Source organism: Aythya ferina, assembly GCF_964211825.1.
Source record: "Aythya ferina genome assembly, chromosome: 13".
NCBI classification, from domain to species: Eukaryota; Metazoa; Chordata; class Aves; order Anseriformes; family Anatidae; genus Aythya; species Aythya ferina.
In genome coordinates, this window is record NC_140311.1 from 21,023,343 (window position 1) to 21,050,244 (window position 26,902).

Below are 26,902 nucleotides of genomic sequence, written 5' to 3' on the forward strand. Positions count from 1 at the left end.
TTACGTGGTATCATTTATTCCTATTGTAAAATACTAAGTCAGGAACACGCTAATAGTTAAAACAAAGGGATAGGGAAGAGCTGTGGTATCCGAGCTCACACGCTCACTTGGGCGTGAACAGGAGCCTGCCGCCCTGACAGACCGTGCCACACGGCGTCCCGTGCTCCCCAGAGCAGTTTAACGAGCACTCTCCGAGCCAGCACCCCCCGAAGACGCGCTGAAACCCAGCGAAACTCCCTCCGCAGCGCTCCGCCACCGCCGGAGCCCCCACAAAACGCGGGGCATTCCACATCCGCCGCCCGCCGGACGGTCCCGCGAGCGCAGGCGGCAGCTCAGCTCAGCTCAGCTCAGCTCGCGCGGCCGCGTTCAAGGACGGGAACTGCAGGACCCCCGCAGGGCCCCACCCGCCCCCCAGCGCCGCCACCCCGCCCCCCGGGGACGGCCTGAGGGAGCCGCGGCCCCGCCCCGCCCGCTCCCGCCACGCGCTGGGCGGAGGCCACGCGCGGCCGGCAGGCATGATCACTTCCGGTGGGTCAGAGGGCGGCGGGAGTGGACGCGTGGGGGGCACGCCCCGGCGGGGCTGGGCCTATAGGGACGAGGTGGCGCCTGAGGGCTGGGCCGGGCCGGGGCGGGGCCGGCCGCATCCTCCGGCCGCCCCGCCGCGCTTCCGGGCGTCTCCGCCCCAGCATGCAGTGCGAGCGGATGTGCCGCCATCTTTAGGCTACCTCTCTGCCGTGTATTGACAATAACAAGCTCCGGGCCGGGCCGCCCGCCCCAGGCAGCGCCAGTAGCAGGCAGAGAGGGGCAGGGGGCAGCCGGAGCGGAGCTGGGCCGCGGGAGAAGGAGCCGACCGGGCAGCGGAGAGGGAGAGGGAGGTGTGAGGGGCTGGAGGCTCGGCGTGAGGAGCTGCGCTCAGCCCTCCCCGGGGCTGCTCGGCGGAGAGGAGGCGGGGGAGCACGAGACAGAGCTCGAGGTGCAGGCGGCCCGGGGGAGGTGGGGGTGCCGGAGAGAAGGACCGGGAGAAGACGGTGGGCGGCAAGAGACAGGAGTGGAGACACTCCCCTGAGAAGGGAGTGCCGGCAGGAAAACGGAGGCAAACTGCGTGGAGAAGCGAAGCGATAAAGGAAGGGGCGAGAGGGGAGACCAGGCGATCGCTCCTAGGAAGAAGGCGAAGGAGGGGGAACTCGGAAGGATTCAGCTGATAAGAGGAGGAGAGAGGAGTTAAAAGACTCCTTGAAGAGACACCAGAGACTGACCCTAAAACTCTCTCTCCCTCTTTGTCAACTCACAAAGATTTGATGCCCCTCAGCCTGTTCACTTCTGTGTGTTCATGTTTCCCACAGGTTTCTCTTCCCCCAACCCCCCAGCTGCAGCTCAGGAGGTCAGACCTGCCACTGATGGTAATAGCAGCAGCAGCTCCTCCTGTAAGAAGAGAAAGTTAAATAACAGTAGCAACAGCAACTCTGAAAGAGAAGAATTTGATTCCATTTCCTCCTGCTCCTCTTCTCCTTCCAAAACCAACTCTTCCTCATCTTCCACCGTCATTACCACCTCCTCGTGCTCCTCCTCAGGGGTTGCTTCCTCCAACCATCACCTCCAGAAGAAGCTGCGCTTCGAGGACTCCTTGGATTTTATTGGACTTGATGTGAAGATGGCTGAAGAGTCTTCTTCCTCCTCCTCTCCTGCTGCCTCTTCTCAACAGCAGCACCAACAGCAGCTCAAAAATAAAAGCCTTTTAATTTCTTCAGTGGCTGTAGGGCACCATGCAAATGGCCTGACCAAAGCTGCCTCCTCTACCGTTTCCAGTTTTGCCAACAGTAAACCTGGCTCCGCTAAGAAATTAGTAATCAAGAACTTTAAAGGTAACAGGCCATAATTCCTCACCGCCCGTGCAGAGCTGCCACTCGGTTCTCTGTTTTGTTTTCAACGTGAAAACCGGTTGGCTTTCCAATAGCTCCAGGTTTTACAGGAAATGCTTTTCTGTGGTAAACATTTCTAAACTTATGTGAAGGGGGCGATAATATTTATCATGCATACTTGCCCAGTCATGAACTCATCCTGAGCTAGTCTTCCCAGTTTGGGATTATTTTTCAGGCTGCTTTCACGCTGTTGTGGAGAAGGCCTTAGCCTGCATGTTAAACAAAATATTTTACTACATAAGAGTGTAAATTGCTTTTGTTAAACTTCTAACATTTTATGACCCTTTTTTAAAATTGGATCTGAATCTATGTCTTGCCCATATCCATTTTGTTTGTTTGTAGGTTATTCTGCCTGTGCTTACTTCTAAAATACTGAAACTAAGGTGATTATCAGGGTATTATGGCAGATTTCCTTTCTGCTTCCCCTACTTACATTCAAAGTAGGTAGCTCAGATTTTTGCTGGATGCTTTCCACACAATATCCTTGCTTCAGCTCTTATTGTTTATCTTTTTAATGTCTTTTCTCTCTCTGAATGTGCTCAAGTTTACATTATGTTATAGTTTCCCAACAAACGTGTTTGAGCGTTGTTACTTGAGACCAGCTGAAGCAGGGAGATGAAACTTTCTGCTGCAGTGCTGCATAATATTCTAGTAAACAAAATTACAGTAGGTGTAGACAGCTTAGCTAAAACTCTGTAGTCTTTATCCTATAAAGATGGGTAAACTGTGAGAAGTTCTTGTTTCTTTCCTGCCTCTTGCAGTCTTTTACAATAGTCTGATTAAAAACAACTCAAGAAAGAAACTTCTTTTTCCTCATGTGTTTGAGTGTAGGGGTAGAGGGGCTTAAAGATACTAAGATTAAAACTAATTTTGAAATATACAACTGATGCAAATGTGCTGTAGCGATATCCCAGGAGGTAAGGATTAGGATCATTTTACTCACTGTAGTGTTCCAGTGTAACTTTTTGTTTTGAGGGCCTTGTAATCCTCAAGAATCTTCTCCACCCATTTCCCCTGGTCACATTGTCTTTGTTTAGTGTGGCTGTTTGAAAATTTATACTTGTGATGCACAATGGTGAAAAAGAAATGTCACTCTTCTGCTGCATGTACCCTGTTGTTATCCTTAAGGAAGTCAACCTTTTCTGTTCAAAAGACTAGCTAAATGTCGTAGATCACATGATGCTGAGATCCTTGTTTCTTAGGAATTGGTATTCTAGTTGCTTGCTTTAAAAGGATGTCTTGAGGAGCTGCCAGCTTTGCTTTTTACTTATTCTCGGATGCTAAACTGAACAATAATCTTGGCATGCTTTTATCTGTCATAGTAATAACATCCTTTACAACTTTCCAAAACCTCAAATCTTGGTATTTACTGCTGAGTAGCATACTCATTTCTTTCTAATGAAAGTGGTCAAGTCCTGCTTATACGAGTTGTCCTTATAGATTCTTACAGCACAGCAATGTTGAGATACTGCCAATACTGTAGGGAAATGTATGGGGATAAACAAAAAGAGAGAAGTGATGTTGTTTTGCTTTTATTATTTTTTTTTCAAGAGAAATCAAAAAGCTTTTTTTTTTTTTTTTTTTTTTAACCTTTGGGTTTGCAGAAGTCCATTTAAATAGAGCAAATACTCTGGATCAGTTCCACTTGTTGGTGGCATGGATGTGCATGTGGCTTCCTAATGTTTCTCCTCCTGTTTCCATTTGGGAATTTGTGTATCACAACAAAAAGTGTTGTTTTAACTAGCTTGAGAACACAATTTTTAAATAGTTATGGTTTTCTGGGTGTGTGACTTGGCTAATCTTTCTCAACCTTTTTTTAAATGGGAGGAACTTAATGGAAAGCATCAAATCTGCAAAGCTTGGTGTGTGTGAACATTAAAAGAGGGCTAACCTCACAAATATTCACTGGCCAAACACATGAGATGTATAAATTGGTTAGTTCAAAATTGGAAGGTTTTCCTTGTGACTATAAATCCTTACTTTATTATAAAGTATTTCCATGCATGTGTCTTGGGGTTTCTTTCCAAGTGCTAATACAGAGTAGAATTAATGAACTTAATAAAAATAATCTATACACAGCTGTTAATCCATCATTTTCAGCTTTTATGTTCAGTTTTTTACTCCTATCTGTGCTATTCTTGTACAACATGGGAGCATTATGAAGATGCAGGTCTGTTTTGCTGGTTTTTAGGGTTTCTACCTGTTAAGCTGCTCACATATGACACATTATGATTTTTATTTTTTTAATAAATCACACGTACTATTTGGGCTACTGATGTTGTGATGTGTATGTGAAGAGTAATGCTGAGTTTTTACGATGTGATATTGTTTCAAATATAAGGTACTGCTTTTACACTAATGTGTAAGTACAACCTAGAGCATCAGCCTGTCTTCTCTGAGCTATGCCTTTCTGTAAAAGGTAAAATGTTTTACTCTTACTTAATACTTTCTCAAATTCTATAAAATAATTTCTTTTCAAGATAAACCCAAATTGCCTGAAAACTACACAGATGAAACCTGGCAAAAACTGAAAGAGGCTGTAGAAGCTATCCAGAACAGCACTTCAATTAAATACAATTTAGAGGAGCTCTATCAGGTAAGCACTTTAAGTGCAAGCGGTGGGATGGGGTTTTGGTGACTTGTGTTTTTCATTTAAAGCAATTTTGAGACAATGTTAGGAATATATTTTGTGTGATATTCTCACTTGAAATCTTTTCATAGAACAGTTTCTTGAATCTGAAATTGATCAATACAAATCTCAGGATACTTAACTTTGAACAAAGTATTTTTACTTGCCACAACATAATCCAAGGTGTGGTTTCCCTTGCAACAGTTGACAAGAAATAAGTCAAGGAGCTGTATTCCCTTTACTGTTTGAGGGCTTATGGTGTGTAGATGCTAAAGGAGAAATGTTAGGTAAGAAAAAGATATAATCCTTTGTCTCAAGACAATATCTGTGATTGAGGGTTATAACTAATTCATTTAAACACTGAAACTTTTCATTTGCCTCTTAAAAAGTAAATAGAATACCATTGTATTGTTTTGGTTTGATTGCAGTTGCTTATCATTGAGCATTATGTCTTAATTGAGAATTAAAATTCATTTATTTCCAGCAAGAGCTTTGATTGCTTTGCCCTAAATGTTTTAGGAAGTGATCACATGCGAACTGCATTTCCTAACATGTTTTTCTGTAAACTCAACTTCTTCTTTTTCAGCTTTCTCTTCACCTGCCCCATATTAACATCCTTGTGGTTTTAATGGCCTAGTAGCCATGCTGCTCTAGCTGGGTATAAGGAAGCACTCTAATTACTCCTAAAGTTTTTATTACTTCATTGGTTGGTTTCTCTGTGTGTATATGTAAATCCTTCTCTCTGTCAGTTTTTAGTGTATCTTCTTCCCCATTCCTTCCCCTTTTCAAAAAAGAAAAAAAAGTCCCATTTGTTTATGCTTAATTTGTGTGAAAAGTTAGGGAGAAAAGTTTTGTTTGTGCAAGGTTTGGGGTCAGATTTAGGGAAAGATAAATTTCCATTCCTTGTAGAACCTGTAACCTCACTGGTCGAGTTCCTTGGTCCAGTGCATTTTTGAAATTATGATAATTCTTTATAATGTTAATTTAAAAATAGCTTTTTCTAACAGTTGGTCAAGATGATATATGCTATTGTGAAAGTAACTACAGTATTGTTAATTCTGCAAAACCTGGTGAAACTAATAAATTACAATACACTATATTGGCTGATATTTTAAATAACTCACTAAACAGCAGAGCAAATAACAGTTAATGAAGTTCTTGAGGATGTTCAAGATTGTTTAAAGATATAAAGTTGTATTGAAAACCTTGCCTCTGCTACAAAATTACCGCTGAAATTTCTGTTCAGTTTTACCGCAGCCTTGCTTTTTAGTGGTGTTTATGCTCAGAAAACAAAAGGGTAAGAGTTTTCTTCTAAATCTGTGTTAACATTATAATAACGTAGCTAGGTTTTAAAAGAACAGAGTGCAATCTACTATGAAATCTTTGAAATCTTTGTATTCTTTTTATAAATCTAATAATGTCTTCATTTAAAAATAAGAATAGCAAACAGTGTTTTTAAACACTTACTTAACCAATGTAATTTCTGAACAGGTGTTTGGTAAATGGATCTGGTTCCAAATATGCCTTGGCAGACACCATTATCCAAGCACAGAAGGGAATTGCAAAATAACCTGCAAAAGTTCTTGCTGCGCACCTCAGAATAACATAATTGATAATTGAGTTAAATTTGAATTTGGTTTAACTGTTGTCTGTGTTGGAAAACCTTGCTGAATAAACATTTTGAGGCTTTATTTCTTTGTGGGCCATAACTTTATTACTTATGTTGTTCCTCACCCACTCCAGTGAGAAAAACAATACACATCTGTGAGCAGCTGAAGTGCTACAGAATTGACAGCTTCTTTATCAAAACAAGTTTCCTTCTTGTAGTACCAGGAAGAAGTCATCTAGGTCTTTGGTACTAGATCCATTGTTAATTTTCCTTTTTTAATCAATCACGGATTTAAGCACTTCTGGGAAGTTCTGTTGTTCTCTCATCAGAGCCCTTTCCAGTTTTTCTCTAACAGAGACACAGGCGTGGATGCTGCAATTAAAAATAAAATGTGTTACACAAAGGAAGTACAACACTTTGCTTTTAGGTGTTCTGACCATCCTTAGGACACCGACGCCCTGGCTAAAAGTTATATTCCACTAATTCTGAACAAAGCAGTTTTTTGAACTGTAGCTCCTAAAGTTACCGGGACTTTTCTCTCTATAATACAACTATTGTTTTGTAGCACCAGTAGTTAAATTTGGTGCACATAACATTGCAATACTGTTTTTGCTCCACAGAGCAAATCTTAAAGTTTTGTTTGTGTCCTTGGAAAGCTTGCCCTCTTAAAAATCAATATAATGATGCCAGTAAGTTGAGCAGAATTTGCAAACTAAAACATTTTCACAGATGTTTTCAATGAGGATGCAGAAGCTTTGTACCTGTTGTTCAAGCACTCAGATTCTAGCACATACTTGGTGTTTAACATCTCTGAGTTTCTGATACACAGGTGCAAAAGCACAGCTTTACATGAGCACTATATTAAAAATAAGTGCAAACTGACGTGTGTTTTTCCATCTATGGCGCAAAGCCGAATTTCTCTAAGGATTTGTAGCAGCCTGGTTAAATAGCACTTGTGTTGATAGCATCAGTTCTGCAAATGCTCACTTGAGATGGGGGAGCTGACCAGTAGTTTTTGCTGATGACGTACAGCTAAATGGCTGCTGGTGTGTCAGGCTGCTAGTTAGAAGTGAGGCTACGTGCGATTGTGCAGGTAACTAACAAGTCGACAGCATTTGTCTTTCCAGTTCTGTTTTTTCTCCAAAATAAGTGGGAGAAGTCTGTTTATTGCGCTTACTAGAGGTCTAATCAGCCTCTCTAAACTTGGTGTTCAAAGAACCATGAAGTAAATTTTCCTCCTATTGCATATTTGTATTTGTTTGGGTTTTCTTAAGTGTTAAGGCTGAGAACTGAATTTTACAGCAATTTCCATCTATTAAGATCTCTATACTTTCATGTCTGTGTATGGTGACAATCAATTTCTGGCTTTCCTAATTGTGATTCAGATGTCACATGCCTGGTTTGTATTTGTATAGGCCAGTGTTCAGAGATGCTGCTTTAGCATTAATTGGTGTACTCACTCTCTTGCTGTACCTGTTTTTTTATGACAATAAGCTTATGCAGGTTTAGTTTTCTCTTTTGGTTGTGTTGGCTGGGGTTTTGTTTTGATTCAAACTCTGTCATAGAGCCCACATTACCTGTAGCAAGCCGGTGCTTCCACCCCAGGAACGATGACTGGTTTAGCTGTTTTGGTTACTGCTGTGCTTGCAGTGGTAGCTGTTAACTGTGAGAAGCTGATGGCTTCTATGTGCACTGTCATCTACGTGCATTGTCAGGAAGTATTTGGGGATGCGGGGGACTTCTGTGTAATGGAATAGGGATGCACTGTACACATCTGAACTGTTTTCACTGCCTGGCTGCCCACGGTTGCTGGGTAGCAAACTTGATTTTCCAGTACTTTGTTCCTATGAGTTGGTTGTACTGGCAACTAAAGCACTTTACATTAAGAAAACAAATAAGATCAGGAAGCATTGGTTGAAAGCCGTACATATTTTTCCTCTCTTGCTTCTACAGATGTTTTCCAGAATATACACGTGTTGTGACTTTGTCTCTCAAGGAGTTAGAATTGCTCGGTTTCTTGCCAAATCTGGGCAATAGGCATACATTTTGGAAAAGTCTTCATTGTGCTTGTGGACTATAGAATGCTTGTTTCCGTGATCAGTCTCCTAAGACAAGTCCTCATTAAACTTCTGTCTTCTTGCTATGAAGCACAGGCACAAATCTTGTAGTACTTGATTGTGATCTAGAATGTTTGCAGCTCTAAACACCTGGAATGTAGTTACAATACCAGAAATTGTTCAGGATTCAAACTAAATACAGCCAAGGGGTAAATGGACACACACTCTTAATTTTGTGGGTAAGGGGAATTTTACTCAAGGAAAGGACAAGCAGTGTTGGTTTTTTAACCAATATTGGTGTGACTTGCAGAGCACAGCAGCTGATAAAATGAGGACCTTAGTGTCTGCTTTGAAGTATGAAACCCAGCAAGCTGTTGGTACTAAACCATCATCCTTATTCTTTGTGTTCCTTATTAGTTGTCGATACTCCAACTGAAATTAATAAGTCCTCATGTTCTAAGCTGTTCAGGGCATGGCTCTCATATTGCTGTTAGAGTGTCATGTCTCTCTTTTTTGCATGCGGCTGTTAAGTGTTACAATTAAAAGCTGGTAACTTTTGAATGAGAAGCAGAAGAATTCTGTGTCTCTCACTTTGCTTGTAAAACCACGTCAGACTATAATCAGACTGCTTAGTATCTGTTTCTCTTTACTTCAGGCTGTTGAAAATCTCTGCTCCTACAAGATTTCTGCAAACTTGTACAAGCAGTTGAGACAGATCTGTGAAGACCACATTAAAGCACAAATTCACCAATTCAGAGAATATCCTTTTTATTAAGCTGTTGACAAGCCAGAATGTTTTTACCTGCCAGCGTGTGGTGATGGATTTCTTTCACTAGTTCATGACAGTAGGCCATGGTGATTTGAATTCCTGTTTTTTGCATAATTGTCTCTGTTTCCATTTTTTTGGGACCTCACAAAAAACACTGCTAGTTCCTTTATCTGTAATCATGTGATAACTTCGTGAGAAAATGTTCTTGGTATTTATGACACGTTTTGACATCTTAGAGAAGCTCATAAGGTAAGGCTTAAAAATGGCTGTGGTGACTGCATTACATACCAAACCTACCATGCTTGAGTAAACAGAAAAAATTTGGAACTAGTTCCTTTTTTTCTGTTTGGAAAAATGCTAGTGGTCTGGAAATGTACGATGGTACCAGTTCTGAGGATCAAAATGGTGGATCTAGAAAAGTTTCGAGTTGCATCAGAATGAGATCTTGTAAAGTGGATGTTAATTAGTACCAGAATTACCCTGTGAACTGAGTACAAGTCAAAATTTGCAAACAAAGTTTTTTCTCTTAACATGAGCTGAAATAACAGAATCTACGTAGTGGCAGACTGTTAGACATATTGTGAATTGTTGGGTTTTGAGGTTTGCTTGTGTCCCATGCAAGCCGCTGCCAGGATGGAGTATTGGACAAAGCATTCAGAAGTGTATTTCCTTTTTTTTAAATAGTTCAAATTGTTTTGGTTTGTTATTAAGAACACTTTGTTTACACCAGGACCCTCATTAAAAGTAAACAAGTTTAGGAAGTTCCAAATTTCTTTAGGAAGAAATTAAGTGGTCCTGTTTGGGAGTAGGTGAGTTTGTTGTGCTGTATGTTAAGTGTCTTTTAAATAAAACAAAATGCTGGTTCATTTCGCTACTAATGCTGCCTATTAATCATAATTTTCTTAATGATTTCTTCATGGATTCGTTGGATAGTGTTCTTTTTCTAAAGAAAATAGACAAATGCTGGCAAGATCACTGCAGACAAATGGTAAGTATTTTTTTTCCTTTTAAAGAAAAACAGTTCACTAGTCAAGCTGATACTTTACTTAATTCTGTTCCTTTACAAACACACTGTGCTTCTGAAATGTTGCCTTAAATTTAATAAGGCTTCTTTGTGAAATATATCTGTATCTAATACGTTAGAAATTAATCATTGAAAATAATGTAGTTTTTTTTTTTTTTAACACGTTGGTCTGGCCTTGGGGCTGGGTGGGGGTACACCACTTCTGAACAGTTGTTTTTATGCAACCTTTTTTTTGTTCATACCTGTTATGAAAGGAGCTATTTTTTTTTCTAGAGAAAAATGCTAAATGTTGACTGATAAGCTCACTATGCTCACCAAAATTGGAGGAGTGTTTTAAATAAATAACAAAGCACTGCCTAAAGCCTGTCACGGGGATTTTTGTTGTTGTTGTTGAGCATAATTTGTTTTGCTCTTCAGCTTCAAGAGTAAAATGATTGTGGCTTTTTTTCTTCTTTTCATACCAGATTATGATTAGAAGTATCTTTTTGTTCTTGGATCGAACTTACGTACTTCAGAATTCAATGCTGCCATCTATTTGGTAAGGGCACAAAGGATAAAATTGTGAGGGGACTATTTAAATTATCCCATGTTATCTTATTAGCTGCGTTCTAGTGACCTGTAAATTACATGGTGAATACGTACCTTCTTATTGCAAAGGGAGGTCACATTTTTAATAAACTTACCATGAATTGTGGGATTCTTCTAGAACTGTGATAGCAAATCTTAGCTAAATATATATCAGCCTCCACTTACACAGTAAAAGGAAAGGACATGCTCAACAACTGAAGTGCCAGGGTTTGGGTTGTCTAGTTATTGCCTTTAGTAATGTAAAAGTAACGTGCATAGTATTTGAAGTTCTTTGAACATTTTTGAAAGGGAAAAATTACCTAAAAATAAGAGCAGGTAGTTTTCTTACGAACACAACCCCTCCCTCCCCAGCCCGATTTTAGTAATTAGCAAATGCCCTACAGTGCCTTTGCCATACAACATTTGGCTCTTCACTGGGTGCTAAGCTACCTGGATTACTTTGCCACAGAGATCCTTCTATTTCAAATAACTGAGATTTTCTGAGGTCTGCCTTGTCACTTAGATTAGTAAGTGATGGACTAAAAGGAATATTGTCCAACAGTTTAAACTTGAAATTGGGGCCCAGAATGGCATTCTCCTTTCCTAGTTGAAAGCTATTGTTTATTTAGTTTTAATCATCCTGTCAAGTGAAAAGTACTGCAAAAGTTAGGGGGTTATTTAGAAAAAAGTGTTGGTCTTTAAAATCTGTAACTTAAAGTTGGTGCTTTGTCATGGATTATTTTAGTATGTATGTGTTTGTTCATCGTGAGTGATTTGGGGACAAAGGAGTGAGGAATTCAGAGAATGCAAGTAATTTATTTGGCTCTGTTTGATCCAGATCAAATTTTATTAATATTTGGGGCTTATTCTTATGCAATATGTTAAAAAGTTTTTATTTTTCTTTTTAGGGATATGGGGCTAGAATTGTTCAGAACTCATATAATAAGTGATCAGAAGGTTCAGAACAAAACTATTGATGGCATTCTTCTACTGATTGAGAGGGAAAGAAATGGTGAGGCTATTGATAGGAGCTTATTGCGAAGCCTTTTAAGTATGCTTTCTGACTTGCAGGTGAGTAAGCTCATTTCAGCTTTCAACCAATAAACCAGCTTATTCTTATTTAGTGCTCTCTAAGCTTTACCCTGAATTGTTGTTATTTCCCTAGATTTATCAAGATTCTTTCGAACATAGATTCTTGGAAGAGACTAACCGCTTGTATGCAGCAGAGGGCCAGAGGCTTATGCAGGAAAGAGAGGTATTTTGAATTTTCAATTATTTTTTTATGCCTAATGATGGAACACTTCTCAAGGAGAGGAACTACTGTGTTGCATTAAATAGTGTACTGGGCAATAATGTGCCTTGTATGTTTTATAGTACTCTGGGAAAGCAAATTCAGATGAGTATTCCTTCATTCACAGTGTAATGATTTGTGCTTTAAACTGGAGTTGCTGTAGCTGTCAACCAGCATTGTCATTTTTTTCTCTTTTGATTATTAAAACATAAAAGGCTACTCTGGTATTTTCAGGTTCCAGAATATCTTCACCATGTCAACAAGCGCTTGGAAGAAGAAGCAGACAGGATAATCACTTACTTAGATCAGAGTACACAGTAAGTGTAATCTCTCTTTGCTTTGTATCTTTAGTGGTTTGGCTCTTTTGTTGAGAGCCATCTAATAGCTACAGTTTATTTTAGTTGTTAAACAATCATCAAATGCTTCTCGTTTCCCAAAATTCCTTGGTTGCGATGAAGTACTGTCTTGGTTCACACAGCTTTTTTTTTTGTAAGTCACTACTTCGACATAAACATTGTTGGGCATCTGTGTTTAGAAATACAGGCTGCCACTTCCCATCCAAACATCTTCCTGAAATGCAATTAATCAGCTGTCATACTACCTGGAAAAAAAATAGGACCAAGGATAGAGGATTCTCAAGTAAAAGACTCCTAATGTTTACATAAGAATATTTACATATTCTTAATGGGGTGTGAAAAATTGACTAATTTTACTCTTCAGTCTTTTCTACTTAGAGTCAGGATTTCCACAAAATCTGGTCGAAAAAAGGAGGAAAAAAGGACAAATGTGTATACTCTTTTTACATCTTTGGCCACAGATAGTTAGAGCACTCCCAGTGCTGATTGTAGTTAGTGTAATCTCAAAATAATTAAAACTATCAATACTGGAAAAAGGAAAAGTAATTCTAAACATTTTTTCTATAGGAAGCCACTAATTGCAACTGTAGAAAAGCAACTTCTAGGTGAACATTTAACAGCCATTCTTCAGAAAGGTAATCTTCCTTCTTTATAGAAATGTTTCTAATTACTGCTTCGGGGCTTTCAATTCCTCTGCTAAAAAAGGAAGTGACAGATTCAGGTGCTGGGGGATGACACAAGCTACGTCATTTTTTAATGCCCTTTGCTACTCAGTTCATGAAATAGCACAGACCATTTTGCAAGAGGGCAAGTACCATTCTCCTTGTCAGAGGTAAGGAGCCACAGTGGTGTTTTCAGATACATAACAAAGCAAAATGAAAACTAGAATAGGGGACTCTTCTGTTCCATGTGTTGAGTAGCATTTTGAAGACCTTAGAAGTAAGGGAAAAAGCCTTTGAATTCTGGCTGCACCAGAAAACAGAAACACTGATTGCTTGCTGTATGTAAAATAAAGCTGGCTTTTTTATTTAAAAATAAAAAGTGAAATTTGAGCAGTGATGTACACTAACCTCAGCTCTTCAACAGTCTCTGTGGAGTTAGTGACCATTTGTTACTATGAGGGATAGTCTGGAGATAAATATGGGTGTAGCAAATGTTGGATAATCAAATGATCAAATTATCTGTTTCATCCACAATCTGGCTAGTATGTGAGCATTGTCCTGCACATCTGGAACAGACTGTTTATTGAGAGGAGTATCAGGTTTGTGGTATTTACCCATCTACTTTTTAGAACCTTGCTCTAGAGTGTCAGGCTTTCTGCCAGAAAGTTCCTTTTTTTTTTTTTTTTAAAAAAAAAAAAAAAAGTGAAGATATTTCTTGAAGTTGCTTGCCTTCAAACATCTGTAAAATGCATTTTTTTCAGCTGGAATTGAGACTTAGAGCTCTGTATAGCCAAGGGACCTTTGCTTCTGATCAGTAGAGCATAGACCTCTCAAATTTTTAGGGCAGAGTAGAGCAGAAGTAAGCAAAGGTGTTGTGATTAATATGTTATGTAAAGTAGCCTAAGAACCAGTCCAGATAGCTCTTTTACATTTCACTGGATTTCTGTAAAACGGGAGTAGCTTTCCAATTTAAAAAAAAAAAAAAAACAAAAAAACACACACACACAACCTAACAGATCGATAAGAAATGCTTGTATTGAAGAGGTCCCTTACTGTAGTAATATGCTGTGCTCTCTGGGGATCACTGTTTTCAATTTTTATTGAAATTCTCTCATTTGCAGGTTTAAACCACCTTCTTGATGAAAATCGAATTCAAGACCTGTCTCTTCTGTATCAGTTATTTAGTCGTGTGAGAGGTGGAGTGCAAGTTCTCTTACAACACTGGATTGAGTACATAAAGGTACCATTTCTAGAATTATGGTGTTGATGGGGTTTTATAAACAGATATTTGTCATCTCTAAAAACTATTGCATGTTTGTAAGAAATAATATTTGCTTATAAGCATCTAATGAACAGCCTTTGAAACTCTACTGGGAAAAGTACAGTAACTGTTCAGGTCTTCTTGAAGAATATAGTAAATTGTTCAACCGTATTACTGAACTTCAAATAAACTTGGATTTACCTTGTTTATAGGCAGTTGTGGGAGACAAGTATATTTTTTCCAATATGCGTTTTGATAATGCCAAAATGTTTCTATCATCTCCCTTCTGAAATTTCTTGTCAGAAAAAAGTTCTAAATTTTGTTTATCTATTGATAGTTTGGTTTTGAATCAATATACGGTCTGAGAATGATGATATATAATTCCTTTATAATGCTGTTACTTCTATTGTGTTAGTGGAACTAATAGGAATATCAAAACCAAAGCATTACAAAGATAACATAAGTTTTAAAAGTGTTTTCATTTAAATTCATTGTTAAGACTAATTGAAAGACATGTTTTATTTTTCAGGCATTTGGTAGCACAATAGTAATTAATCCAGAAAAAGACAAAACCATGGTCCAAGAACTGCTTGATTTTAAAGATAAAGTTGACCATATTATTGATGTTTGCTTTCTCAAGAATGAGAAGTTTGTAAATGCCATGAAAGAAGCCTTTGAAACATTCATTAATAAAAGACCAAATAAGCCAGCTGAACTCATAGGTATTTTCATTTGGTCTCTTCCTATGTGAGAATTTGGGTGGGGGGGAAATGAGGGGGTTGCTGATGCAGCTTAAACAGATGTGGTGTAATACGGAATTGTGTGCTGAGATATGACATCCTCAAATTGTGGTATCCCCTGTGCCTTATTATGCAGGTGATTTAAACAATTTAGATTTTAACAATAAAAAGATTTTAACAATATGGATTTAAAAACAAGTAAATTTTTGTTTCCATTGTGATATTAGGTATATGATAAACTTGTTATCCCTTAACATTCTTTTAGCTAAATATGTAGATTCAAAGCTCCGTGCAGGCAACAAAGAAGCTACTGATGAAGAACTTGAAAAAATGCTGGATAAAATTATGATCATATTTAGATTCATATATGGTAAGTGATGTTTTTGTGTGTGGATACAGTTGTTTAATCAGCAACATAAAAATACTTTGAATTCACTTTTGCAATCTTTCTACATTTTTAAGCATTCATTCTCTCATGCAGTTTGCTGGTGCAGTGCTGTTTAACTAGTATTTGTTAAAATGCCTGTAATGGGACCTGCCTCCAACTCTGCTTAAATCTTAATGTGAAGGTCCTTGCTAGCCTTATTAAATTTTGAATTGGGCCCCATAATTTTGAATTGGGCCCCATAATATCAGTAATGTTTAAAAGCTCGTAATAGCTTGTGATCACTGTCAAATCTAATCTCTTACAGGAAAAGATGTGTTTGAGGCCTTTTATAAAAAAGATCTAGCGAAGAGGCTATTAGTTGGGAAGAGTGCATCAGTCGATGCTGAAAAATCTATGCTTTCCAAACTCAAACATGGTAAATATCTTTCTTTTCCATCTTCCTTTTGAAAACTCTAATTTTAATGAGACCTTCCAGAAATGCTGTTTGTATTTCATGCCTTACGTGAGGCCAGAAATCTTTGCATGCAATTCTTGAATGACTGGTGTTTTGGGGGGAGAATCGTTTGCTTTTATTTGAGTAACTATAGCAGAAATAGCCAAAACTCAGCAGTTCGCTGTACCTCGTGGCCTGTGGGATAGAGTTGGTGTTCCTTGCAGAATAAATCAGTGATGTGTTCAGAGAACTTGAGGGTGACTTTTCCTCTTGCAATTTACTCTGTATTAGGTCTGGACCATGAAGCTGCCAGCTAGCAGTCTTGTAGTCTGGTCTTCATTGCTTCATAGTACGGCTCCTTTGGGTGGTAGGAATAAGATTTTTAGAGCTCAGTGTTGTTCCACCATCGAGAGAAGGATTGGCAGGCAGCTCATTAAGATTAAGATCAAAGTCTGAGTGACAAGCTGCCTGTGGATTCCTAGGAAGAATAGTCATGTCTGCATGGGGAAAAAAATAGGTTGCAAAATAGCTGCCACATTAAGAACACTTTTCCCCTTTCGTTTATAACCTTATTACGTTTCATAATTAAGTGCAGGTCTTTATTTGCTGAACATTTACTGAAATAGGTGGTCTTGCTTCAGAGTACTTTCTAATACTTACAATAAATACTCTTTGTTGTTGATCTCTTTTTAAAGAATGAAATTTTCTTTTTTATAGAATGTGGAGCTGCTTTCACGAGCAAACTTGAAGGAATGTTTAAAGATATGGAGCTTTCAAAAGACATAATGATACAATTTAAACAGGTAATGCTGGAAAGCCTGCCATGGCTCCTTCACTTACTTGGTTTGTGAATGAGTTATTTTCAAAAAGGCTAATAAGAGAGTGCAGGATATCTTTAGTAAACATTTATAATTGTAATTTATTTAAACTCCTTTTGAATTATTATGGTTGTCTGTAATGTTCTTTCACTTCAGAGAAAAGAGCTTTGTTAGTGATCCCTTTCAAAGGGAATGGGCAAAAGTCCCCACTGAAAATCAGTGAGAGTTGTTTTCTTAAATTGTTTCTCTATTTTAGAAAAAAACACTGCATTTATTAATTGTTTTCCTGGAAACAGAGGATTTAAACAAAAAAATAAAGAAAATAAAACAATAAAAGGAGAATTGTAAACTTCTAAAACATTTCAACAGCAGTTAGTAGCGCTGTATTCTGATGGGACTGGCTCATAAGTTTAGTCATTTAGGCAAGTAACTATGCTTCTCAGACAATGGTTTTGGACATCAATTACAGCAGTCCTGTAACTTTTTGACTACAGGTGAAGTGCAGCTTAATTTCTTCAACTGATGTATCTTACATGAATTGTGATGTGAAGATGTATGTAGTTATAAGTACATCCAGTTATAGAATATAACTATGTACATCTTCACATCAGCTTCCCAAAGCACTTCTTTTGCTTTTTTCTTCCTGAAAAACACCTTTAAAACGTCTGAAAGTGCTTTTTCTTATCCTAATTTTTCTTGTATGTAGCTCACATTTTACATAACAAAGGCATCACAAGGTTACTTGCATTCTGTGCTCTAATGTCTGCTCCAGGTAGCTTTTCAGTTCTACCTGAAATGTGTTTAATAAACGCTCATGTATTTCAATTTGTTTTCTTTCGGCAGTATATGCAAAATCAGAATGTACCTGGCAACATTGAACTAACAGTGAATATCTTGACTATGGGTTATTGGCCAACTTATGTGCCTATGGAGGTCCACCTGCCCCCAGAGGTAATGAATAGAGAGTCATGTTATACCAAATAGCAGCCTAACAGTAATGCATCTTGATATCAACTGCTACGTAGTTTGATTGTGGAGTACAGAGGCATGCTTTTAAAGTAGAAATTGTGTATTAGTATGTGCTTTTTTTCTTCCATTTTTAGATGGTAAAACTGCAGGAGATTTTCAAGACCTTTTATTTAGGAAAACACAGTGGTAGGAAACTTCAGTGGCAATCAACACTAGGTCATTGTGTACTAAAAGCTGAATTTAAAGAGGTGAGTCTCGTAGTTTCTCTTATTTGTGTTGCTTTGACAGTTCCAAAATGTCAGTTTTAGAGAGCTTCTATTTCCCTTCAGTATTTCTTCATGGTCATGAATATATTTCAAGACAATTTATCTTGGAATCCAGGAATGTTACCAGTTAGTTGTATTTTTCATAACAATGTTAATGATAAAACAGGAAATATCAAACATGGTTATTGCAAAGATCCTATGGTTGCTGATGCTGGGTTTTTAACTAATGCATCTGTTACACTTTAGATGCGAGGTCTTTCTAACCATGATTTTAAGCACTTAATGGATTTGAATTTGTCTCAAGTAGATGTATACCTTAGCAAATTTGGTATTTGGTAGTCTAACCTTCTAACCTCTAGTTTATTCTGCATTTCATAGTAAAAACAAAAGGTGACCAGTAGCTTTTGTTCTTTTATTCATTAGGGAATATAAAGGAGCAACTGCATCCTTTAAGTGAAATAATTGATATAGAATTGACATAGAACAGTGACTTGATTGTTTTTTCTTGACCGAAAAAACACCCTACTGATGTCTGTTGTTTTCCCTGTGACAGGGCAAAAAAGAACTTCAGGTCTCCTTGTTCCAGACACTTGTGCTGCTCATGTTTAATGAAGGAGAGGAGTTCAGTTTAGAGGAAATAAAGCAAGCCACTGGGATAGGTTGGTGTTGAAAACAACTGAGTAGTACTTCCAAGTGTTCTTGACTAAAAATACTAAACAACTTGTTTCTGCTATAGAGGATGGAGAGCTGAGAAGGACACTTCAGTCTCTGGCTTGTGGCAAAGCCAGAGTACTGACTAAAAGCCCCAAAGGAAAAGACGTGGAAGACGGTGATAAATTCACATGCAATGATGATTTCAGACATAAGCTCTTCAGGATAAAAATCAACCAAATTCAGATGAAAGAAACGGTATTGTTGTTGTTGTTAGTTTTTGTTTTGTTTTTAATGCTCTAGGGTTTTGATTCTTGGTTAGATATCTTGTTGCCTGCCCACTTACAAGCTTTTTTCCCTCTCAGTTGTAATGTACACACTGGTATCTGTGTGAAACATGCATGTATATTTTGGATGTTAGCACAAACATAACAATGAGGATTTAAGTGTGAGCTTCCAGACTAACTTATATACCAATGATGCTCTATAAATGAGGTTGATTAGCAAAAGTTCCAATTAGTAACTGTTCTTTTTCACCCTTAATCATTCTCTAGGGCTTTACTGATTTGTGAACATAGAAACCAATTCAGTGAATTTACCATCCCTTGTGCAAGTTCTTCTTAAGAGCAGTTTTGTCTTTAAAGTATTTATGTCAAATATATGACAGTAAACCTTTGAGTGTCATAAACTAAGAATTGTGCTAGATATGGAGATTAATTAATTCAACAGTTCTGGTATTCTCTTTAAAACTCTTTTAAATGGGTTCATCAGGTAGAGGAACAGGCAAGCACTACGGAGAGAGTATTCCAGGACCGGCAATACCAGATTGACGCTGCAATTGTACGAATCATGAAGATGCGTAAAACGTTGAGTCATAACTTGCTTGTGTCAGAGGTCTACAACCAGCTTAAATTCCCAGTAAAGGTGTAGTACTGATTTTTTTTTTTTCTTCTAAAAACGTGTTACTACCTGTTACGTTCCCTGGCCTGTCCTCAGTTAAACAGTGTTCCTCTAAAATGTTCCTTTTTTTTTAACTGTTAGGAGAGACAAATACTTAATTTCAGAAATTTCTTAAAGTGCCAGTTGCATTCATTTATCTGAATATTGCCTCTGGCTTCTGGTAAGTTGATAAAATATATTAAAAATGGTTCTCAGAACTGTGAGTTTACTGGTACTAATTGAAAGCTAAGCTGTCTTTGTTTACACATGGATGTTCTTGCATTGCTTGTGTCTTCTGGCAATGCAGTTCTGGGATGAGAGAAAAATGGTTCAGATATGCAGAAGTGTTCTTGATTCTTAACTTTATTTGGTTGATAACGTTTAATAAATTAGTAGCCAATAAATGTACAATGTTTTTTCTAGACAGATTATATTAGTTGATATATACAAGTATCTGTGGAATGAAAATTAGGTATTGGTGAATGTCTCAAAACTAAAGCAGCCCACAGTTGCAAAATATGAATGATAGCTTATTGTGTACAAATGCCAAATGGATTTTCAAATAGACAGTGATGTATCTGTTTGAGTTTGAATATACAATGCATTCTATCAATGGGAATTTAAAATTAAAGTTATTGCCATATTACTCTGCTTTGTTAACATGTTAAGCTACTGCAGGCCTGTAAGTTTTACATAAACTGTAGCTGATCTTGCTTTTCCTTACTTTTCTGTCTTGAGACGTTTTATGTAAGTTCTTCACTGAACAAAGTCATAGGGCACCCAAACTCTTGCAAAACTTATTTGCATCAAGATAAAATGAAACTTACGCCATCTAGATAAAAGTCACAAATAAAACTGCTTTGGTATGAAATGTATGAATTGCAGTTTTTCATAGTAGAGTTCAGTTTAAACAGCAGCAGCAATCTTTCCCTGCTGTAAAAAGACTATGCTTAGCTGAAAGTAACAAGCTAATTCTGTAACCTTCTCTTCAGTCAATTATACACCGAAAATTTAAGGATCTTTAATGCTCTAAGGGATTTAAGTGATGATGTTTCCTTAGTCATCTTGAACAGTATGGATATTTGGCTTAAATAGAAAGAATTAGAGAAACACTGACCACAAAATCATAATGCTGACATCTGCTTTATTTTACAGCCTGCTGACCTTAAGAAGAGAATAGAATCCTTAATTGACAGGGACTACATGGAAAGAGATAAAGAAAACCCAAATCAATACAACTATATTGCATAAACATATGTTGGCCTTTGTTTTACTGCACACTTGGTGTCATACGCAATTGCCAGTGGATAAACTAGCCTGTTGATCCCATTAATTGACTTTTTATACTACCGATGACTGAATGAAAGCAGTGTAATGGAGAAGTATAGTAGAGTGGACGACTTCTTTCAGTGGTTAACATGCCCATTTAAAGAGTACTATTTACATTTTAAGAAGAATGCTGTTGAACTCTTTGCATGTTATTTAGTAAGATGTGCAGAAAGCTACAAGAAGGTATCTGGTCTTCATAATTCCATTTGTCTCTGGGTCTGAAGAGGAGTCCCTTGATAAGACAGATGTCTGTCACACCTTTAAATGGAAAAAGAAGGTTAGTTAATGTAAGAAAATAGCCTTTAAAATGCTTAAACTGCATGCAAACTTTTTATTTACTGTACAGAATGCATTTCAGTTAAAAACATACCATTGATCTGGTTGATACCCACACCTGGATTTCCCTCGAGGGAGGGGAAATAGGGAATAAGCCAACCTATGCTTATTGCTGATCTAGTGGAATATATTCTTGGTTGCAATTAAGATAAAAATGATACCAATATAAAATGATGTATAAAGTTTGCAGTGTGGGCATATATATTATATATACAAATACCATTCTTAAATAACTGCTACAACAAAACAAGTTCAGGTTTATATTTAAATGGCTTGCCTGTAAGACTTGGTGTTCACCTTCGGGAATTTTAAGCATAAAACAGCCATAATGGAAACAAAAGTGACAGTTTTTACTAGTCATGGGTAGGAGGCCTTCACCTCTTGGCAGCAATACTCTACAAAAGAGAATCTATTTAAAGGTATTTATGAAAAGCCACACTGTTCTTGTGGTACAGCTGTAAGAACAAAAGTTACAAACTAATTTTAATATGTGTTTTGCTTTGCAACATTGTGAACTTGAACAAACCTCAAGGTTTAGACAGGGCGCTTACAAGACTGCCCTGCTTTGGATTGCTTTAACTTAAAGCTTTAAAAACTCAGCCCTAGATGTGGCAGGCCTCCTAGAAACCAGAAGCCTACCTCTCACATAGAAAGATAGTTAAGTATTGTTACGAGGCATCTAAAACATGTTCGTAGATGACCAGAAAGCATTCTTTGCATCTTGATAAGACATGGGAGAATTAAGTCACTTGAATGTAGAGCTTTTCTCAACAGAATGCATTTTTATTGCTATAGCAGTGTATGCCAGGAATACATGGGGGGAAAAAAAAGTGTCAGCAGAAAAAGTAACTCATCCACATAACAGTTCTTCCTTACCCAGCCAAGCTTTAGACCTACAGTCAGCTGTGTTGCAAAGTACAGTGAAAAACCTCATCCTCTTTCAGGCACTGATAGTCCTGGTAAAATACCAGATATTTCTTGAAAGCAAGATGTTACTTTTTTTAGTGACAGTGTAACTTAGCTATCTAGGATCTATAACTTTTTATCACTGTGATACCACATTCAGGGGTGTGTATGTGTGAGAGAGGGAGTGCGTGCGTGTCTGTTTTGCATCTGACACATCCCATCCTTGCTGCTTTTTTGGTCCATTGTTTAGTTCCATGTTTTCTCCAGCTGTTTTGCTCAAGCTCAAAAAGTATGCAGTCCTCAGTTGACAGATGAAGCAGATTATTGTTTTTTTCTCCTACTAAGTTGTTTGCTGTCACTCTCCACTAACTGTCATACAGCTCCTTATATGATCTGCAGAAAATCTACCTTATCTTCTGATGCTATTGCAGCATAACTTCTGGTAGGCATCCAGGACCACCCTTGCCTCTGTAAGAAACGCTAATACAATTATGCGGTAAGCAACTTTAAGATTGTTCCAGAAAACAGAGGCAAATCTTTAAGTATTAGTTCAAATAGACATCCACTGGGGAGGAAAACATGTTATAACCCCCCCTCCACACACACAAAAGAAAAAAAAAAAAACAATTTCTGCATTTTCCATTCAGTGTTTCTTTTTCTTGTATGTGTTTTGTATCTTTAGCCAATAAAATATTCCTTTTAAAAAGGTGTTTGGAGAAGGAGCATAAAACTTCTCTCTTTGGGAGGCAGGAGATGACTAAATCAACACTGAACTGGTTCCATTCAATCAGAACCATTGAACTGGTTCCAAAAATCGGAACCACCACCACGTTAAAAACGTCTGCTCTGGTAAAATCCTCCCTCATCAGACAAGTGCGTTGCATTCAGTCAAACCAACCAGAAAGGTAAAAAGGCTTATTTAATTTTTATCCCATCCTTTTCAGTAACTTAAATGCAAAAATTAGTACATAGAAAAATGTCCACGACTCTCATGAGACTTCCATGATCTGAGGCAGACCCTGAGTGGCAACCTAGTTAAAGCAACCCGAAGAATAGATTTTGAGAATACTGGCTAGGCTGAGCGAAGGGGTGAGAGAGGGGAGGGGAGAAGGCTTCTCATTCTTGGATCTTCATGGCTTTTCCCCAAGAACTTGTTCATCTCTTCTGCTAAGGTCTCACTCATTCCTGATTAATGACAAAGCTGCAGCCAAGATTTCTTGTCCAGCCGTATAATTCTACAACTTCTTGCTGGGATCATGTGCCTGCCTGTTGAGCCATATATATCTCTAAATGAAAAAAAAAAAAAAAAATAGGAGTGGGCTTGGACCACAATTCATCTGGCTATAACGCAGCTTGTCTGTTTGGCCACACATTTTTAATCTTGACTCTTGCATGCAGTTTATAGCACCTTGTTCATAAGAAATTGCAGTTTATTCTTAGAAATATATATTTTAGGTTTTTTAATCTTTATACCCATAAATGGACTATTTTTTTGTCTTGGCTGGTTTAAAAAGTGACCATTTTGTTTAAATGCTGTAATTGCAAATGTGTTGTAAACATTGTTTTGTTCTATAGTTTACACAAAGGTGCCAAAGTAAATAGTTAATAAAAATAAAAAAAAAAAACTAGCAAATTGTTAAGTTGCTTTAGCTGTGCTTCATATTTTGGTCTCTGCTCTCAGTCAGACTTTTGTTTTTTCCTAAGCATATCATTTGCCCTAATGTCTTTTTCTTTTTTTTAAAGAAACAAAAGTGTATCTAATGAAATGTTCAGATACCACTTTGGTTTTTTAGTGATTTCATACAGTAGGAATAATATTTTCTTTGAAAAGTTACACTAAAATTGTAAGAGTACAGCAGCATTCAAAAATGTAATATACTTTTTGTATAACAGTTCTTCAGAATATGTCTGGAGTGGGGGAAAAAAAACTAACCCTGTTACTTTTCAGAAGCCTCTTCACTCGGCTACCAGAACTAAAAAAAAGTGCTTTTTCACTGCATCAAAAAGTTATAGTTTATGCAGACTTGCAAACAGGGCATGTGTCGTCATTGCATCCTTCGATGCAAAAAGCAGCAAAACCTTTTTAATGTTTCATAACAAGTCTGATATGAGTACAGAGAGTCTTTCTTAAAGTTGGTAAATAATGTAAATACATGTCCTTTCAGAGAGTGAGTCTGTTATCTAGGTATTTTGTGTCATTTAATAAATATTAAACAGTTTTGTGTTGATAAACTTGTGTAAAATGCCTTCTTACTCAAATTTCTGTACATTGGGCTTACTAATGTTTCTGGCTTCTTTAAAATCTTTAGCTTGTGCTTTGATAGCAAAATTTGCTATTTAAATATAATAATGAGTAGTTACGTTTTTATTCAGTCATTAAAATCCCTTGAGTTTTCTAAACCAGAAATGGTAAAAAAACACCAAATGTGGTGGCCTGTTGCTAGTAGAGGAGGCTACTCTCCTGGTGTATGTCTGGCCTTAAAGGTGAGAGCACTATTCCTGGTCTACCAGTGCATTTAATGATTTTTTTCTAATGGTTCTGGCACAGTCATTGGAGTACAAAGGCCGTGGCTTGTCTAGTTGGTGATGGCTGATTGAGCCAGCTCCTATTTTTTCTTCAGCTATTTGGAACTGTGAGACTAAATCTGAGCAGAATTTGCAGGGAATATCTTCAGCCCAGCCTCTCGTAATGCAGGTGCTCTGGGGACTGGTGGAGAGATGCGAGGTGGTTTTGCTTTTGGAGCACTTGAGAGGTGGCTTGAAAGCACAGATTACTACAGGATGGCAAGTGATGATTCTTCCAAGCAGTTCTCTTGAAGGTCTCCCTGCATGTACTGTAGGGAGGCTGACCTTGCACAGCACTGCCGTGATCACAAAACAGTCTTAGTGGGTGGCATTTTAAAATAGATATGGTGTCATTTACTAATGCTGCTCAAGTGACATTTTTTCTGTTATAGCTTGGAGACATCTAAATGCATGGCATGTTTCTTCCACTAACAATTTCTTCTTAAAAAGAATATTTTCTACTTTCTATGTATTCCACAATCCTATAGAATTTTGTTTAAAAAAAATAATAATCCTACAAAGCAGATTAGTAGTTGGAGACTGATGGACCTTCTGTCCATTCCCTCTGAACAAAAGCAGTAAATACTTCTATTACAGTAAACCATAGTGTATTTCATAAAGTAATCTATCCTGATTTTGAATTAAACTGCAAGGAGGAGCGACAGATGGTTGATCTACCTACAATGGAGCAGTTATTTCTTCTGGTTAAGTAACTGCTTCCTCGTACAAGGCTGTTTTTCAGATATCTCTTAGATCTTGCCTTGCTGCTGTTTATGGGATGTAAGTGCACACAAAAGAGGTGTCAAAGGTAACTTTCTAAAATCAAGTACCATGTGGCAGTACCATATAAAGCTTTTTTTTTTGAAGGCTGGTAGTTGATATCCAGCAAATACTACATTTTTAGTGATGACTGTTTAGCTTAACTCCTGAAATCGATCAGATGTTTGTCAGCTTGAAATATCTGTATTTTATAATAGGGACGTCACTAGGTGTTCTGTGTTAAAAGTTAAAATCACTTAGGCATTTTATTATGAAAAATTGCCTTCTCTAAACAAGTGCAAGTCTAGAAGCTTTTTTCCATCTAACAATGTTTTCAGTAAAAATGAGATTGTAGGAGGCATAGCCTTGGTGTAGCATAGCCACCCTGCCTCTGCAGCAGGGAGAGAGCATGAGAGTATGCTGCACCTAAGAGGATAAGGAATGGATTTCCTTTTTACCATGTGGAAAGGGGAAGTAGTTCTAATACTTACTGATCTGTTGGAGCTGGATTATTACCACTATGTTCACTTCGTGTTGCTTTTCCCCACCTCTCAGAGAAAGCCTCACATGCAATCACAGTGTGCATTCAGCTCACACTTGTGTGGTCTGAAGTTTGAAGTATATCTGATAGCTGTTTTTGACAATGTTCACAAAGGGGTTACCTTTCTCTAAAACAGCGCTCTGTCTATGGGAAGCAAATGTTCCCCTCAGTGCCAGCTGCAGGCTTCCAGCAGCATGGCTCTGTTCATGTCTGCTGAAGGCTGTGTCTGGTGCTGCCTCAGGCCCTGCTCAGCTGGGTGCATGCTGGGAAGGAGGTACAGGCTGGGAACAAAGCTGCAAGGAGTGCCAAGAGCTGCCTGGCCCCAGCACCAGTAGGGCCTGCTCTATGCTGCGTCGAACTGGTTCTGCAAGCTGAGCGTTGCAGTGCTGCCATTCGCCCACAGTGGTGATGTTCTGCCTGGCCCTTGCCTCCTTTCTTGCTGTTTTTATTCCTGCAGCAGCTGCTGCTTCAGATCCTAGCTCCAAAGGCACAAATCAGACCTGAAGCCTCAAACTCCAAGAGTATTGGTGGGATGGGGCAGTGGAAGGTACGAGCTCAGGGTTTGACAGCCCTAGCGCCTGCTTGCTCTGCCGGGGCTGGGAACAGGCATGATGGAGCGCTGAAGCTCTGTGGTAACATCCCTGTAAGACAACAGCTCTGTGATATGTAGTTTCCCTTCCAGCCCTGTAATCTAGATATAGCTTCCTGCTTGAGTTTGAAACTTCCTGCTGACATTTCTCTGAAAAAGTTACAGTCAGTGTACAGTCAGTGTGTTTTCTGTGAGAGTGGAAATGGGAGATGCCCTCTTGTGCAAAGTCAGGCTTCTTCACAAAACAGTTTCTTCTCTGAAGCTGACACATGTATCTCCAGAAAGTCAGCCATCTATGTAGATAAAAATGCAAAAGGGAGAGTATTGACATTTGCTCTACTTTGCTCTTACAAGCCCAAAGAATACCCTGAGTCATTAGTCCATCTATTGAAAAAATAAGTTTGTTTTTCCACATCGAACAGATTTAAATCTTGAAAATCTCACAACATGTGTGAATCTCATCTCCTGCCATCTTCTGATGGCTGATCACTGTACTACTCATCACCAGCAGCAGCTGGTGGGTGCTCTT

General features: G+C 38.2%; 1 protein-coding gene across 1 annotated transcript; it reads left to right on the forward strand.

The window, feature by feature from the left end:
• Positions 1–692: 692 nt before the first annotated feature.
• On the forward strand, positions 693–24,151 carry CUL4B (cullin 4B). The gene is made up of 20 exons (XM_084534020.1): positions 693–1,862; positions 4,400–4,515; positions 8,870–8,973; positions 9,902–9,971; positions 10,472–10,545; positions 11,483–11,645; positions 11,740–11,829; positions 12,100–12,182; positions 12,789–12,856; positions 14,005–14,123; positions 14,674–14,866; positions 15,150–15,254; positions 15,577–15,687; positions 16,423–16,508; positions 17,367–17,474; positions 17,627–17,740; positions 18,312–18,417; positions 18,495–18,667; positions 19,181–19,333; positions 20,504–24,151. Exons 1-20 carry the CDS (start codon positions 1,331–1,333, stop codon positions 20,597–20,599), a joined length of 2,664 nt encoding a protein of 887 aa, XP_084390146.1. The 5' UTR covers positions 693–1,330; the 3' UTR covers positions 20,600–24,151.
• Positions 24,152–26,902: the final 2,751 nt, after the last annotated feature.